The sequence below is a fragment of the Bufo bufo genome, chromosome 4, assembly GCF_905171765.1.
Source record: "Bufo bufo chromosome 4, aBufBuf1.1, whole genome shotgun sequence".
Taxonomy (NCBI): domain Eukaryota; kingdom Metazoa; phylum Chordata; class Amphibia; order Anura; family Bufonidae; genus Bufo; species Bufo bufo.
The window spans coordinates 223,468,267-223,483,729 of record NC_053392.1 but is presented as its reverse complement, the minus strand read 5'-3'; the positions used below and the strand labels follow the sequence as shown (position 1 = coordinate 223,483,729).

Sequence of the window (15,463 nt, the reverse complement as noted above, 5' to 3'; positions counted from 1 at the left end):
AAGATAAATGCCCCTACCATTTCTTCGCCGTCAGCAGGCTTATGCTCAGAGGTGGGTTGTTTTGGAGGTTTAACAACGGTTGGCATTATTTTGTTATGAAGTGCAGTCTCTTCTTCTGTGGCTTCTTCCAGAATCTAAGCATAAAACACAGGTCACTGACATGTTCGTGTTCAGTGATTGCATTGACAAACATGTAAGGCCTCGTTCACATTTCCATTCTTCACAGATTTTCTGCAGACAGCACACGTACCCATTGATGTAAATGCGTTTGCGGACCACACAAGCTGATTCAAGTCTATGGGTCCATGAAAATCACTGTCACAACACGAATGGAACCATTTTTCACTGACCACTAAGCAGCAGGGTGACGCATGAACGGCAAAAAAAACAGGCATAGGGACAAAACACACACTCTTCATGGATTTGTGTGTCAGCTAGTGGATCCATCTGTGTTTTATCATTGAACATGTCCAAGAAGGATCTGTGTTTGGTCCGTGTGTTATCCGTACTCTACCAACTCTGCTTGGCTGAAAATTTATTTCCAGAGAATCTCCTACCAGTAGTCAGTGAAAAACAGGACAAACAAGGATACTATCAGTGTTGTGTCAGTGATTGTTCATGTACCCATAGACTTCATTGAACATGTATTGTCCACATCACGGACCAAAGTAGTGCATGTCTCTGACCCATAGTGAGTAAAAAACAAAAGTGATGGGTATGTGTGTTGTCCGTGGAAAGTGCGGACCGCACTCAGTGAAAAAAAATTCTTTTTAGCACTCTCCAGAGACATAGTTATAATGAACCCCCTAATGCTCAGGCCCCTTAGATAGGTTATACTTACGTAGCACCCGCTTCGCTCCTGATACCTGCACAACAGTCACACTAATCAAAACATCCAGCAACTGAGGATGTTAGGATGTGATGGGGGGGAGCAGCCAATTGCAGGCCGCGACAGACAAGCCTCCCTAGCGTCACCCACAATTGGGCGATGTGGGTGCCGGGGAGCGGGATAAGTATAACCTATCTGAGGGGCCTGGACATTAGGGGGGTAATTATAGGGGTTGGATAATCCCTTTAACCCCTTCAGGACACAGCCATTTTTCACCTTCTGAACACAGCCTAATTTTGCAAATCTGACCAGTGTCAATTTATGTGGAAATAACTTTAAAACGCTTTTACTTATCCAGGCCATTCTAAGATTGTTTTCTCATCACATATTGTACTTCATGACAGTAGTAAAATTCAGTCAAAATATTTCATTTTTATTAATAAAAAAAACATTTGGAAAAATTAGCAAATTTCTATTTCTCTACTCTTATAATAAATTGTAATAACTCCAAAAATAGTTATTACTTTACATTCCCCATATGTCTACTTCATGTTTGGATCATTTTGAAAATGACATTTTATTTTTTTGGGACGTTAGAAGGCTTAGAAGTTTAGAAGCAAATCTGAAAATTTTTCAGGACCGATTCAGTTATGAAGTCACTTTCTGGGGCTTACATATTAGAAACCACCCATAAATCACCCCATTTTAGAAACTACACCCCTCAAGCTATTCAAAACGAATTTTACAAACGTTAACCCGAGAATTAAAGGAAAATGGGAATGAAATTTCAAAATTTCACTTTTTTTGGCAGATTTTACATTTTAATCCATTTTTTTCTGCTAACAAAGCAAGGGTTAACAGCCAAACAAAACTCAATATTTATTACCCTGATTCTGTAGCTTACAGAAACACCCCATTTGTGATCGTAAACTGCTGTACGGGCACACGGCAGGGCGCGGAAGGAAAGGAATGCCATATGGTTATTGGAGAGCAGATTTCACTGGGATAATTTTAAGTTGCCATGTCACATTTGAATACCCCCTGATGCACCCCTAGAGTAGAAACTCCCCCAAAATTACCCCATTTTGGAAACTACGGGATAAGGTGGCAGTTTTGTTGGTACTATTTTAGGGTACATATGATTTTTGGTTGCTCTATATTACACTTTTTGTGAGGCAAGGTAACAAAAAATATTTTACATAATAAAGCATTTTTGAAAAAAAAAAATTGTTTGTGTCTCCATATTCTGAGAGCCAAAGTTTTTTTGTTTTTTGGGCGATTGTCCTAGGTAGGATCTATTTTTTGCGGGATGAGATGACGGTTTGTATGGTATAATTTTAGGTTGCGTATGACTTTCTGTTCGCTTGGTATTACACTTTTTGTGATGTAATGTGACAAAAAAATGTTTTTTATTTTTTTACGGTGTTCACCCGAGGAGTTAGGTCATGTGGTATTTTTATAGGGCAGGTTGTTATGGACGCGGCAATACCTAATATGTCTACTTTTCTTATTTTCCCTATTTTTTTTTACTTTATATTGGGAAAAGGACGCTTTTAATTATTATTTTTTTTTTACTTTTTATATTTGTCCCATTGTGGGACTTCACCTTTTTAGGGTTTGAGCCCTGTTTCAATTCAGTACAATACATTCTGTATTGTACTAAATTGAACTGTCAGTGTCTTACACAGTAAGGCCTTATTCACACGTCCGTTGTTTCTTTCCTGATCTGTTCCGTTTTTTGCTGAACAGATCTGAACCCATTCATTTTCAATGGGTCCTGAAAAAAAACGGACAGCTCAATGTCTGATTTTTTTTCAGGACCCATTGAAAATGAATGGATCCAGATCTGTTCAGCAAAAAACGGAACAGATCAGGAAAGAAACAACGGATGTGTGAATGGACCCTAAGAAGCTGACAGTTGCCTAAAGACCCAGCCCTCAGGCTGGATCTCCTGGGCTTCCGTAGCTGGCAAGCTCCGATGTCTGTGGAAGGCCACAGGGCTGCCATGGCAACCATCGGCCCCCATGCCAGCGCAGCGCGGTTAGCCAATGGAGTTAAAGGGAGCCCACTATCTCTGTAAACCCTGCATGTGTCGTGGTCAGCGCTGACTACATGTATGTGAAAATGCGGGAAGGGGTTAACTACCTCCAAACTGGACATGTAGACAAAGTAAATACGAGGCACTTACTAATGTATTGCGATTGTCGATATTGCCTGCTTTGCTTGCTGGATTCAATTTTCCATCACATCCACTGTTTGTTTCCAGGGGGTTATGACCACCCTGCAATCCAAAAGTGGTGGCCATGCTTTCACACTATAGAAAAAGCGCAGACCAAGACAGAGAGAGCATAGGCACACATACACAGCAGCTGCCTTCCTAGCCACTTTGTATCTGTGCTGCAGCCGTGGTTGTATCCCCTGAATATGAACAGTGTATAATGTGAAAGAAAAATGAATGAAGCCAGCAAAGGAGGCAATATGGATAACCACAATACATTAGTAACTGCCTGGTATTAACTTTCTCTACATGATAAATCCCATTTGCAATAGTGAGACAACCCCTTTAATCCTTTGTCACTTTCTCTTGTCACCTGTACATGATAGGACTGTGGCAGCCAATCAACACCAAATGATGTGGTGTCCGCATAGTGAGAGGCATTCACTGGATGCTTCAATTACATGGTGTCATAGCTAATAGACAAGAAGAATTTCGATCAGCACCTGTCACAAGAATACAGTATAATCTGCAGGTAGCATGTTATAGCGCAGGAGGAGCTGAGCAGAGTGATATATAGTTTTATGGAAAAGATTCAGTAGAACTTGAATGCTATTCATTTAAGTCCCTGCTCATTCTGGGCTTAGGAGTTTAGAGGGCTGTCTGAGGCCGAATGCACACGACCGTATTCCGCGTCCGAGAGCGGTCCGTGGTATCCCGGGCTGGATTCCTGTTCAGAGCAGGAGCGCACGGCGTCATTGGTTGCTATGCCACCGCTGCACTACAGTAATACACTCGTATAGTGTATTACTGTAGTGCAGCGGCGGCATGAAGCGCACGGCGTCATAGCAACCAATGACGCCGTGCGCTCCTGCTCTGAACAGAAATCCAGCCCGGGATACCACGGACCGCTCTCGGCCGCGGAACACGGCCGTGTGCATTCGGCCTTACTCAGGGAAAAACAACCATCACTGATCAGACTGCCCACCGGACTCCCAAGCTGAGAAGTACGCAGAGCTTTCAATCAACAAGTTGTATTGAATATTTTCGTTTTGTCATACAAATACAGTATACATTAATCTGTCCAGCTCTTCCTGCTGTCTAACATGCTGCTTGAAGATTGGACTGCATATTCAATGTGTCAGGTTCTCGTTATAGTCTGTACTGTACCATAGCCCCTGATTTATCATATCTTCACTCCAGAATTCTGGCGTCAAAAAGTCGCAAAAATAGAGCTTTTGCGACTTTTTGCACTCACATGCCCAAAATTTAGGCGGCATCCAGTTTTGTAATGTGGGTGGGAAAGTGGGTGTGGTTATCTATGTTAATGAGTTTCACTCCAGATTTTTCATTGAGACCTTTTTAAAAAAAAGTCGCAATCTCAGCCCAGGAGGAGGGTGGAGAAGGAAAACTGACACATTTATCAAGTAATATGAGACATTTGATAAATGTGGAATAAAGTACGACCACATCCTCAGATTTTCCACAGTGAGGAACATCTTGTATTTTATAATAATACTTGTTGAGCATAAGTTCTGACAGATTTAGAATCCATGGTTGAGTTTTCACACTCAACACCTTATCCTAATTCTCTTTCCTCTGGTACCTATCAGATTCTCAATAGCTGCGGGCTTCTTGTTTTACTAAAGTATATCCATAGGGCCCAGTTCACATGTCAGTTATTTGATCAGTGATTTACATCAGTTATTGTGAGCCAAAACCAGTAGTGTAGCCTACGTGGAGATAAGGTAGAATTGAAAAATGTCCTCCTATTTTGTGTTTTTGACCCAGAAATAACTGACAAAAAAAAAAAAAAAAACTGTAGTGTGAGCCTAACCTTGTTTTCATACCTTCTCTTGGGAGCAATAATATCTTTTTACCTTACAACAGGTTTCCTTTCTTCAGCTCTTAGGGAAATATGTTAATAGTTCAGGTTTTCAATGTTCTTACAGCCTAAATTATTGGGCCGATTGTTATTATTTGTAATTTTTTCAGGTTTTGTCAAAAGATATTATGCAAAAGTATAAATGTCTTATGCCATTTTGTTTGGCAACTGTATCTTGCCTTAAACTTTAATAAGATTTTGGGGGGGGAAATGTATTTTAAATGCACAGAAAAAAAGTGAGTGAGTGAACAAAATTGTGTTCAGATGCTTTTCAATGGGTCAGAAAGCTGAAACATCACTTACCCATCCTATGGCTTCAAACATTTTTAAGTCGAGGGGGTCACCTGAAATCAATCCATCAATTTTTGTGAGCGAGTGACATGTTGCCATGCAGGCAACAAACTGAGACTTAACCAAGCTCTCGCTGCAAGCTTTTTCCTCTGTCAAAAGGAACCTGGAATTTAGAAAAATAAAAATAAAATATTTATTTATATATATATATATATATATATATATATATATATATATATATATATATATATATATAAAGTACTGAGCACTTTCTAAATAGTTTAACAGCCACGAACACAAATGATTATGTAGAACTTTTTTGACGTGTGAAGAATCTACAAAAAGGACAGATCACGTGAAAAATATCCTTGCCCAGTACAGACTTTGTATCGCATACAGAAAAGTCACTAGAGCTATGAAAAAATCCATATGTGGTGTAATAAAGAACAGGAAATTAGACTTCTCTTACTGAGCATTCTCCACTCTTTGGATTCCCCAGAGGTCCAAACCGTCTTCGGTAAGAGTGCCAGTCTAAAAGACGAAAAGATAATTAAAACTATTTATTTATTTATTTTTTTGCTGAAAAGGGACAAGGAAAAACTTGTCGTTTTAAAAAAAAAGTCAACCATCCAGATTTCATACAATGGATCTCATTTATCAAAACGGTCTCAAAGAGAAACTGGCCTTGTGGTCCACAACAACCAGAGTTCAGCTTTCATTTCTTAAACTGCTGTGAAAAATGAAAGCTGTGCGTTGGTCGGTTGCTATCGGTACAGTTATTATAAATGAGGCCCAAAGCTTCAAGAAGAATGTGATCTAGTCTCTACAGGACTGCTGGAGAGATTGGAGTGGACTGCTTTATGGCGGTCCCATAGAGAATGAAAGGAGCGGCAGTGCACATGCCTGACCATGTCAATATGGTATTTTATATATTTATTTAAAATGAAAGAGAATCTGTCCGAAGTTTTTTTATAGCACTAGTTGAACTAGTGACAGATCCATAAGTTCTTAAACTGACCCAGCTGTTTTGCTAAAATTGTGTACTGAACAGCTTCAATGCTGGACCTGTTCAATACACAGTGAGTCAACGAGTCATGATATTCTTGGGGACCTGTCTCATCGCTATAACAAAAAAATGTGTAAATCAGTGGCAGCTTGTACTTTCTAGTACCATGGCTGTACTATAGGAGCTAAAGTAGCTCTGCAGGAAACGGCTCTGTGTGCGATGAGTAACAGTGGAGCACCGCATGACAAAGAAAAGCAGTCTAGATATAGGAAAAACAAGGCAAAGTCAGTAATAAGACAGTCAGGTGCTCGCCACAAAAACTATAAACAGGATTTATTAAGACCTCCAGATATTGCATACAGAAAAGCAGGCTCTGTGTTACAACTGGATAATACATACACTTTTTCTTACAGAGACTGACAATAGATCTGTATCTGTGGATGCAGATAATATTCTACTGCCATGAAAAAATGCTTGTAAATGTTGATAATCCTACAATATTTTAAGCCTGTGCTATTCTATGCAAAGATAAGTAAGGCTGTGATCAAATATATTAACCTTGTCAAAGCATATGAGGTTTAACTGCCCACAAATGTTTATTCGCTGAGGACTGATACAGAAGATGCCAAGTTTTTTCAGACGCCTTTGTGCATACACAATCCCAGCAGTCAAGGCAGCAGGAAGAGCAGGAGGTACTGTGATGGTTATAATGTCAAGGGACTCGATAACAATAATGTTGGCTGGGACCTGGAAGAACAGAGCAAACATGCAAAAAATAAATAAAGTAATAGTCATTGAAAATCAGCAAACTGTCAAAAAAAAAAAAGGGAGGGGGCTCATAAGACAAAGAGGATCCACACCTTATTTAAAATACTATTTACAACAGTATACAGGAACCCAATGCCAGCAACTCCAACAAGACATAGCAAGAACAGGTAGGCGTCTCTGTAAAGCTTGAAGTCTGTTGGTTTTGGATAAAGTATGGAACGAATAAGCTGTCCTTTAGAAGTGCTGAACCCTGAGAAGACAAGAGATTTAACACATCAAGGTTCCATTCCAATAACACAATTGCAATTTCTACGCGTAAAATACAAAACGAAAGACTAAACGCCATGAGAAGCAGATTGGTAATACCTGTCCGGACGATTATGGCTTTGACAGGTTCTCCAGCATAAAATCTGGTTTGGATGACATTGGTTCCACAAAATAAAGTGTGACGCTTGTGAGTTTCTGTATTATAGAGTTCATCTTCCACTCCTCTGGAATTTGTAGATGGGTCGGGCAAGTTAGTCTTGGTCACTGGCACACTTTCACCTAAAGGAAGCAGTACAGGCTATTAAGCTTTATACAGACACATTAGTGGCCATTAAGATAATTTCATATCCACACCATTACCTGTTAACATGCTTTCATTCACAATGCAGGTTCCACTAATCAGGACAGCATCACATGGCATAATGGTCCCATTAGGTGGGATTAACAAAATGTCCCCAGGTACAAGCTCCGTAGACATGATTTCTTCAACCTCTGCAAGAGAGATACTATATTACTGATGTTTTCATATGTTGGTAAGTTTAAATGCATCAGACATTCATCCTCTGGTTTACCACAGCTGTCACATGCAAACTACTGAAAGGTGTTTCCTGGGTTCACAATGCTGATTGTGTGTCCTTCAGATATTCCATCAATATTGGATCAGTGAGGATCAGACCACGGCCACCAAGCTGTGGTCCCCTGCACAGCCGCTACTAAGTGGATAGCATGCAGTGTAAACCGTGAAGAGGTCACAGCGCCCAAGCATAAACAATTTAACCTAAAGCGAGTCTATCAGAGGTTCCTGTTAATCAGGGCTGCTATACCATATATTTAAAAAATATAAAAATAAAAAAAATAAAAACTGTCAACTCTCCTTTTGACATGAAATACTGGAATATCTTTCCATACAACTCATTCATTGTGCCATTCCTCAGTTATTGCTCTTGAAAGTGTATGAATAAAAGTAACATCCTACATTTTAGGCTACTTTCACACTAGCATTCGGGGCTCCGCTTGTGAGTTCCGTTTGAAGGGGCTCACAAGCGGCCCCGAACGCATCCGTACTGCCCTAATGCATTCTGAGTAGACGCGGATCCGCTCAGAATGCATCAGTCTGGCACAGTTTGTCCTCCGCTCCGCTCAGCAGGCGGACACCTGAACGCAGCTTGCAGCGTTCGGGTGTCCGCCTGGCCGTGCGGAGGCAAACGGATCCGTCCAGACTTACAATGTAAGTCAATGGGGACGGATCCGTTTGAAGATGACAATATGGCTCAATCTTCAAACGGATCCGTCCCCCATTGACTTTCAATGTAAAGTCTGGACGGATCCGTCTGAAGCCACTTTCACACTTAGAATTTTTTCTACAATATAATGCAGACGGATCCGTTCTGAACGGATCCCAAGTCTGCATTATATGAGCGGATCCGTCTGGGCAGACCCCAGACGGATCCGCTCTGAACGCAAGTGTGAAAGTAGCCTTAAAAACCTTGGAACCTTTTCACTGATTTGGTTTTAGTTCTTCTCCTGCTTCCTAAATGCAGAATCATAATGTAGCATTTCAGCAACTGCTTCACATAGCCGACAGTCCTGTACCTCTGAGAAACATCCAACAGCACACTGCTCGTGACCGCCATTCGGTCTAGGCTGCCATTGTCCATTAGCTTTAATAAGAACCTACCCTCTTCCGCATGTATCACATGGTTAGAGAAAGCAGGGATGGGAAGGAGATTGAATGCATGAGAGCAAGAACTTTAACAGAGGAAAATCACACATGGCAGAGTCTGCCAGATTGTAATAATGTGAGGAGGGGAGGGAACGCAGGGCAGAATCTTTAGAGGAAGGGGACATCACACAAGCATGGCATCGGTGTCAGCACAGGTGAGAGGAGGACAACACACGGGCTATATCAGAAGCAGAAACCAGTACAGGAGTAAAGTTGTGCTGATACATGAAAGGTAATGAAGAAAGCAGCATTGTGGACACACAAACCTCACATACGCAGCTTGCAAACTAAATATCAGGAGGTCTATAAATGAATGAAGGAAGGAAGATTGAAGCCTGAAAGTTAGTGCAGTTTTTCTAACTTGTTACATAGCCTTTAACCCCTTAAGGACTCATTTCACCTTAAGGACTTGGCCATTTTTTGCAAATCTGACCAGTGTCACTTTAAGTGCTGATAACTTTAAAACGCTTTGACTTATTCAGGCCGTTCTGAGATAGTTTTTTTGTCACATATTGTACTTCATGACACTGGTAAAATGAAGTAAAAAAAAAATCTTTTTTATTTATAAAAAAAAATACCAAATTTACCAAAAATTTTAAAAAAATTGCAAATTTCTAAGTTTCAATTCCTCTACTTCTATAATACATAGTAATACCTCCAAAAATAGTTATTACTTTACATTCCCCATATGTCTACTTTATGTTTGGATCATTTTGGGAATGATATTTTATTTTTTGGGGCTGTTACAAGGCTTAGAAGCAAATCTTGGAATTTTTCAGAAATTTTCAAAAACCCAATTTTTAGGGACCAGTTCAGGTCTGAAGTCACTTTGCGAGGCTTACATAATAGAAACCACCCAAAAATGACCCCATTCTAGAAACTACACACCTCAAAAGGTATTCAAAACTGATTTTAAAAACGTCGTTAACCCTTTAGGTGTTCCACAAAAGTTATTGGCAAATGGAGATGAAATTTCTGAATTTAAATTTTTTGGCAAATTTTCCATTTTAATCCATTTTTCCCAGTAACAAAGCAAGGGTTAACAGCCAAACAAAACTTAATATTTATGGCCCTGATTCTGTAGTTTACAGAAACACCCCATATGTGGTCGTAAACCACTGTACGGGCACACGGCAGGGCGCAGAAGGAAAGGAATGCCATACGGTTTTTAGAAGGCAGATTTTGCTGGACTGTTTTTTTGGACACCATGTCCCATTTGAAGCCCCCCTGATGCACCCCTAGAGTAGAAACTCCAAAAAACTGACCCTATTTTAGAAACTACGGGATAGGGTGGCAGTTTTGTTGGTACTAGTTTAGGGTACATATGATTTTTGGTTGCTCTATATTACACTTTTTGTGAGGCAAGGTAACAAGAAATAGCTGTTTTGGCACCGTTTTTATTTTTTGTTATTTACAACATTCATCTGACAGGTTAGATCATGTGATATTTTTATAGACCAGGTTGTCACGGATGCGGCGATACCGAATATGTATACATTTTTTTTATTTATGTAAGTTTTACACAATGATTTCTTTTTTATTAAACAAAAAAAATCCTGTTTTAGTGTTTCCATAGTCTGAGAGCCATAATTTTTTCAGTTTTTGGGCGATTACCTTGGGTAGGGTATGATTTTTGCGGGGTGAGATGACTGTTTTATTGGCACTATTTTGGGGTGCGTGTGACTTTTTGATCGCTTGCTATTACACTTTTTGTTTTTATTTTTTACGGTGTTTATCTGAGGGGTTAGGTCATGTGATATTTTTATAGAGCCGGTCGATACAGACGCGGCGATGCCTAATATGTATACTTTTTTTTATTTATGTAAGTTTTACACAATATCATTTTTGAAACAAAAAAAAATGATGTTTTAGTGTCTCCATATTCTGAGCCATAGTTTTTTTTTTTTTTGGGCGATTGTCTCAGGTAGAGGCTCATTTTTTGCGGGATGAGGTGACGGTTTGATTGGTACTATTTTGGTGGGCAAAAGCCTTTTTGATCGCTTGCTGTTGTACTTTTTGTGATGTAAGGTGACAAAAAAATTGTTTATTTAGCATTTTTTTTTTTTTCCGGTGTTCATCTGAGGGGTTAGGTCATGTGATATGTTTATAGAGCCGGTCGATACGGGCGCAGCGATACCTAATATGTATACTTATGTATACCTATTTTTTTACCAATTTTTATTTTTTACTTTATTTGGGAAAAATTACGTTTGTTTATTTTTTACTCGAAACTTTTAATTTGGGGGGGGGGCGGGACTTTTTTTTAAACTTTATTTTTTTTGTCCCACTTTGGGATTTGAACTTTTGGGGGTCTAATCCCTTTTACAATGCATTCCAATACTTCTGTATTGGAATGCATTGGCTGTATGAGTAATACTGTGTGTATTACTCATACAGCTTCCGGCCTGTGAGATCCAGGGGGCTGTGACAGGATGACCGCTGAATGATTTCAGCGGACATCCTGTTGCGATTAACCCGCGCCGCAATCGCTATTCAAAGTAAGGACTCGGGAAACAGGGCGTACGGGTACGTCCTAAGTCCCTAAGGGGTTAAAAGTTTAGATGGTAGCTTTGGGGGGGGGGGGTTCTTTAATTAGTACATGCCTTGGGAACATTAAGAGACATGTATCTAATCTAATGTTGACCTATAAAAGTTTAATTATTGGGCATGATCACATTCAATAAACGTTCTGAAATGCAACATGATATCCATGTTAGGGATCGACCGATTATCGGTTTGGCCGATATTATCGGCCGATATTGAGGATTTTGAACGTTATCGGTATCGGCATCTATTTTGCCGATATACCGATAACGTATTGGGAACACAGAACGCGCTGCTCTCAGCGCGTTCTGTGTTCCCTCAGCAGCACAGGGGAGAAGGAAGCAGTGTCTCCTCCCCCTGTGATGCTGCTGCCGCTGCCTCCAATGACAGGACGGAAGACAAGAGGATGGGAGGGGCTGTGGCCGCTGCGCCACCAATGAAGATGAGTCTTTCATTAATTCAAATACAGGAGGCGGGAGCTGGCTGCAGAATCACATAGCCGGCTCCCGACCTCTATGAACGGCAGCTGCGGTCCGCGGTAGTTAACCTCTTAGGTGCCGCGGATCGCAGCTACCGCTCATAGAGGTCGGGAGCCGGCTATGTGATTCTGCAGCCAGCTCCCGCCTCCTGTATGTGAAAGAGAGGTATCTTCATTGGTGGCGCAGTGCGCCCCCCCCCCCCCCTCAAGCCCCCTAGTATTAATCATTGGTGGCGCAGTGCGCCCCCCCCCAAGCCCCCCAGCATTAAAGGGAATCTGTCACTAGCAATGTTTAAAAAAAAAATTTTCATGGATCCATGTTTAATAAAGTACCTTTTTTCCATCTGTGTTCTTCTTTTCCATGTCAGTCTTGTCCTTTCTTCTAAAAATCGATTCTTAGGATATGCAAATGACGCTGTAAGGAGCCCAGAGGGGCGTTTTTCTTTCTCCACGGTGCCCAGGAACGCCCCTCTGAAGTGCCGTGCCCGGCTAAATATGAAAACTACTAACGCCTCCATGTTTAGCTGAATCGCCTCCCAGAGGCGCGGCTAAGTCCTCAACATTCACCCCCCCCCCCCCCCCTCCTCAGCGCCGCGCTCTGCGAACACCCGATCCTCCTCTCGTCGGCGTCCCAAATCCCGCGCAGGCGCAGTGCCGGCGATTGCCTGCGCTCTGATAATACTGCTGAGGGCAACAGCTTCAACATCGTCACTGGGCATGCGCCGAGCCCAGTGACGATGTTGAAGCTGTTGCCCTCAGCCGTATTATCAGAGCGCAGGCAATCGCCGGCACTGCCGGCACTGCGCCTGCGCAGGATTTGGGACGCCGACGAGAGGAGGATCGGGTGTTCGCAGAGCGCGGCGCTGAGGAGGAGGAGGGGGGGTGAATGTTGAGGACTTAGCCGCGCCTCTGGGAGGTGATTCAGCTAAACATGGAGGCGTTAGTAGTTTTCATATTTAGGCGGGCACGGCACTTCAGAGGGGCGTTCCTGGGCACCGTGGAGAAAGAAAAACGCCCCTCTGGGCTCCTTACAGCGTCATTTGCATATCCTAAGAATCGATTTTTAGAAGAAAGGACAAGACTGACATGGAAAAGAAGAACACAGATGGAAAAAAGGTACTTTATTAAACATGGATCCATGAAAAAAAAATTTTGAAACATTGCTAGTGACAGATTCCCTTTAATCATTGGTGGCGCAGTGCGCCCCCCACCCCAATAGTAAAAACATTGGTGGCGCAGTGCGCCCCCCCCCCCTCAAGCCCCCCTAGTATTAGTCATTGGTGGCGCAGTGCACCCCCCACCCCCATCCCAATAGTAAAAACATTGGTGGCGCAGTGCGCCCCCCCCCCCCCCCACCCCCGACAAATTATCGGTATCGGCCCTAAAAAAAATCAATATCGGTCGATCCCTAATCCATGTTACACACATTCATAGGACAGTAAGCAAAAAATAATTCCAATATATAGTCAGTTGCGGGTGGCACAAGGATTTGTAAAGTCACCATTGCTATTAGGATGATGAAAGTTAATCTATGCACATATAATGCAATGTTTGTCAAATTGTATAGCCATCAGTATTCTAAAGCTTCAGAGCCAGCAATAGGCAGTATGAAACCATGCTAAGTGACTTACCTTGGTTTGCGCGGCACACAGTAACTCTAACAATACTATGAGCTGCAACCATGTCATGTAACATTATATATTGCTGTAAAAAAGAAGAAAATGCATTAGCACTAGCTGACACCGAGCATCAAGGGGAATAAACTGCTGACAGACACCTCTTGGTGTTCGTAAATCTACTGTGAGACAAATGGACTGAGCATGTCAAAATCCAACATGCCCAACATCTGCCATCAAGGAAGGGTCAGGACACACCCATACACATTGCATAATAGGCCGGTCCCATCTATATTAGTAGGTTTAAATGGCATGAAATTTCTTCCCTCCCAGATATTCCACCATCATCCTTGAGTTGTATTACTATAAAGTAGATGTGTTTAAGGAACCACACCAATTTCGTAATAAAGTGGCACGCCACAAAGTTACAGAGTGGGATCGCTGAGGACCAGTGTATTAAAGTTGTCAAAGCTCTGCTGACACAGTAACTGCAGAGCTCCAAACCTCCAGTGGTATCATCAGCAGCACAAAAACTGCACCAGGAGCTTCATGAAAGTCTTACAAGCACATGCCGAATGTCGCATGGAGTGGTCTAAAACACCTACCACTGGACTCTAGAGCAATGCAAACATGTTCTGTGGAGTAAAGGATCCAACTTCTCTATCTGGCAGTCTGATGGATGAGTGTTAGATTCTGGATGCCGGCGGCAGTGACTCTCAGCAAGTGGCAGCGCTAGCGTCCAGATTCCATAGCAATCAGGCCAGAACTCCAAGTTCAGGAGCACCGGCCAATCACTCATTGTGCATCAGGTTTGTTTTTTTTTTATCAGGTTTGTGGAAGTCTTAAGGTGCCAAAATATAAGAAACAATGCACAAGATTGCATTTTGGAATCTACACCCCTCAAGGAAATTATTTAGTGGCATTGTTTCCATTTTGACCCTGCAGGTGTTTCATAGAATTTACTAAAACTGGGAAGTTAATATGAAAAACAAAGCTTTACAGTAATATGTATTTTTAGTGGAAACGTTTTCTCTAAGGCTAAAAGGAGGGGAAAAAGCAACAAACACCCAAAATGTAGCTTTAAACAGACATTTGGGCACATGGCAGGGCTCAGAAGGGAAAGAGTCATTTTACTTTTGTAGGATTTAGCTAGAATTTTTTTTTTTTTTTTCTTCTACTTTTTAGGTTAGTCCCAAGTCTGCATCACTGGTACAATACAATGCAATACTCTGTATTGCAACGTGCTAGTGCAGGAACTCCTTCCCAACATGACTGTAATTGTATGATATATGTCAAGTGCTTTAATAGATAGGTCTTGTTGACACATTCTGAAGGAAGTCTACATTAATAAGGTTTACCTTTTTAATGGTATACAGAGAACTAATAATGGATATTACAGACATTAACACAATGGCAGATGCATAGTAGTAGTATTCATCTGTGCTCCACAAAATAACACTGAACAGCTGAAAAATGTAAAAAGGATTGAGAACCTGGAAGAAAAATAGAAAGAATGAAAAGAACATTAAAAAGAGTCACTATGCTTTCACATAATTTAACTTAAATAGAGAATAGTGTAAATAGCGAATTTCTAAATCATTTCATTTAAAGAATATGCCTGCATCCACCGGAAAAAGGCGGTAAAATTAAAAACCCAAGGGTCTCACTTCCACCTAATTTACAGTCCACTGCCTGTTGTCAGGCAAGATCCGTCCCTAGTAATAAAGAGACAGACTATGAATGAGAGGAAGCGGAGCGTGTCAGAGCTAGCCAAGATCCTAAGCCTGATAAAAGAACTGCTTCTACACTGCTTTTGAAGAGAACAGGAACATCTCCCTCAA

At 41.4% G+C, this 15,463-nt stretch overlaps 1 protein-coding gene across 1 annotated transcript in view; it reads right to left on the bottom strand.

Annotated features, from left to right (window-relative positions):
• The window catches only part of ATP13A3 (ATPase 13A3), a 201,444-nt gene that overhangs the window by 85,499 nt on the left and 100,482 nt on the right, over positions 1–15,463 (bottom strand). Inside the window, exons 8-16 of the mRNA XM_040428333.1 lie at positions 14,981–15,115; positions 13,638–13,710; positions 7,622–7,753; positions 7,361–7,540; positions 7,087–7,244; positions 6,785–6,973; positions 5,690–5,751; positions 5,233–5,383; positions 18–134 (exon numbers count right to left, since the gene is read on the bottom strand). Coding sequence (XP_040284267.1) covers positions 18–134; positions 5,233–5,383; positions 5,690–5,751; positions 6,785–6,973; positions 7,087–7,244; positions 7,361–7,540; positions 7,622–7,753; positions 13,638–13,710; positions 14,981–15,115 — 1,197 coding nt within the window. The remainder of the gene's footprint in view (positions 1–17; positions 135–5,232; positions 5,384–5,689; positions 5,752–6,784; positions 6,974–7,086; positions 7,245–7,360; positions 7,541–7,621; positions 7,754–13,637; positions 13,711–14,980; positions 15,116–15,463) is intronic.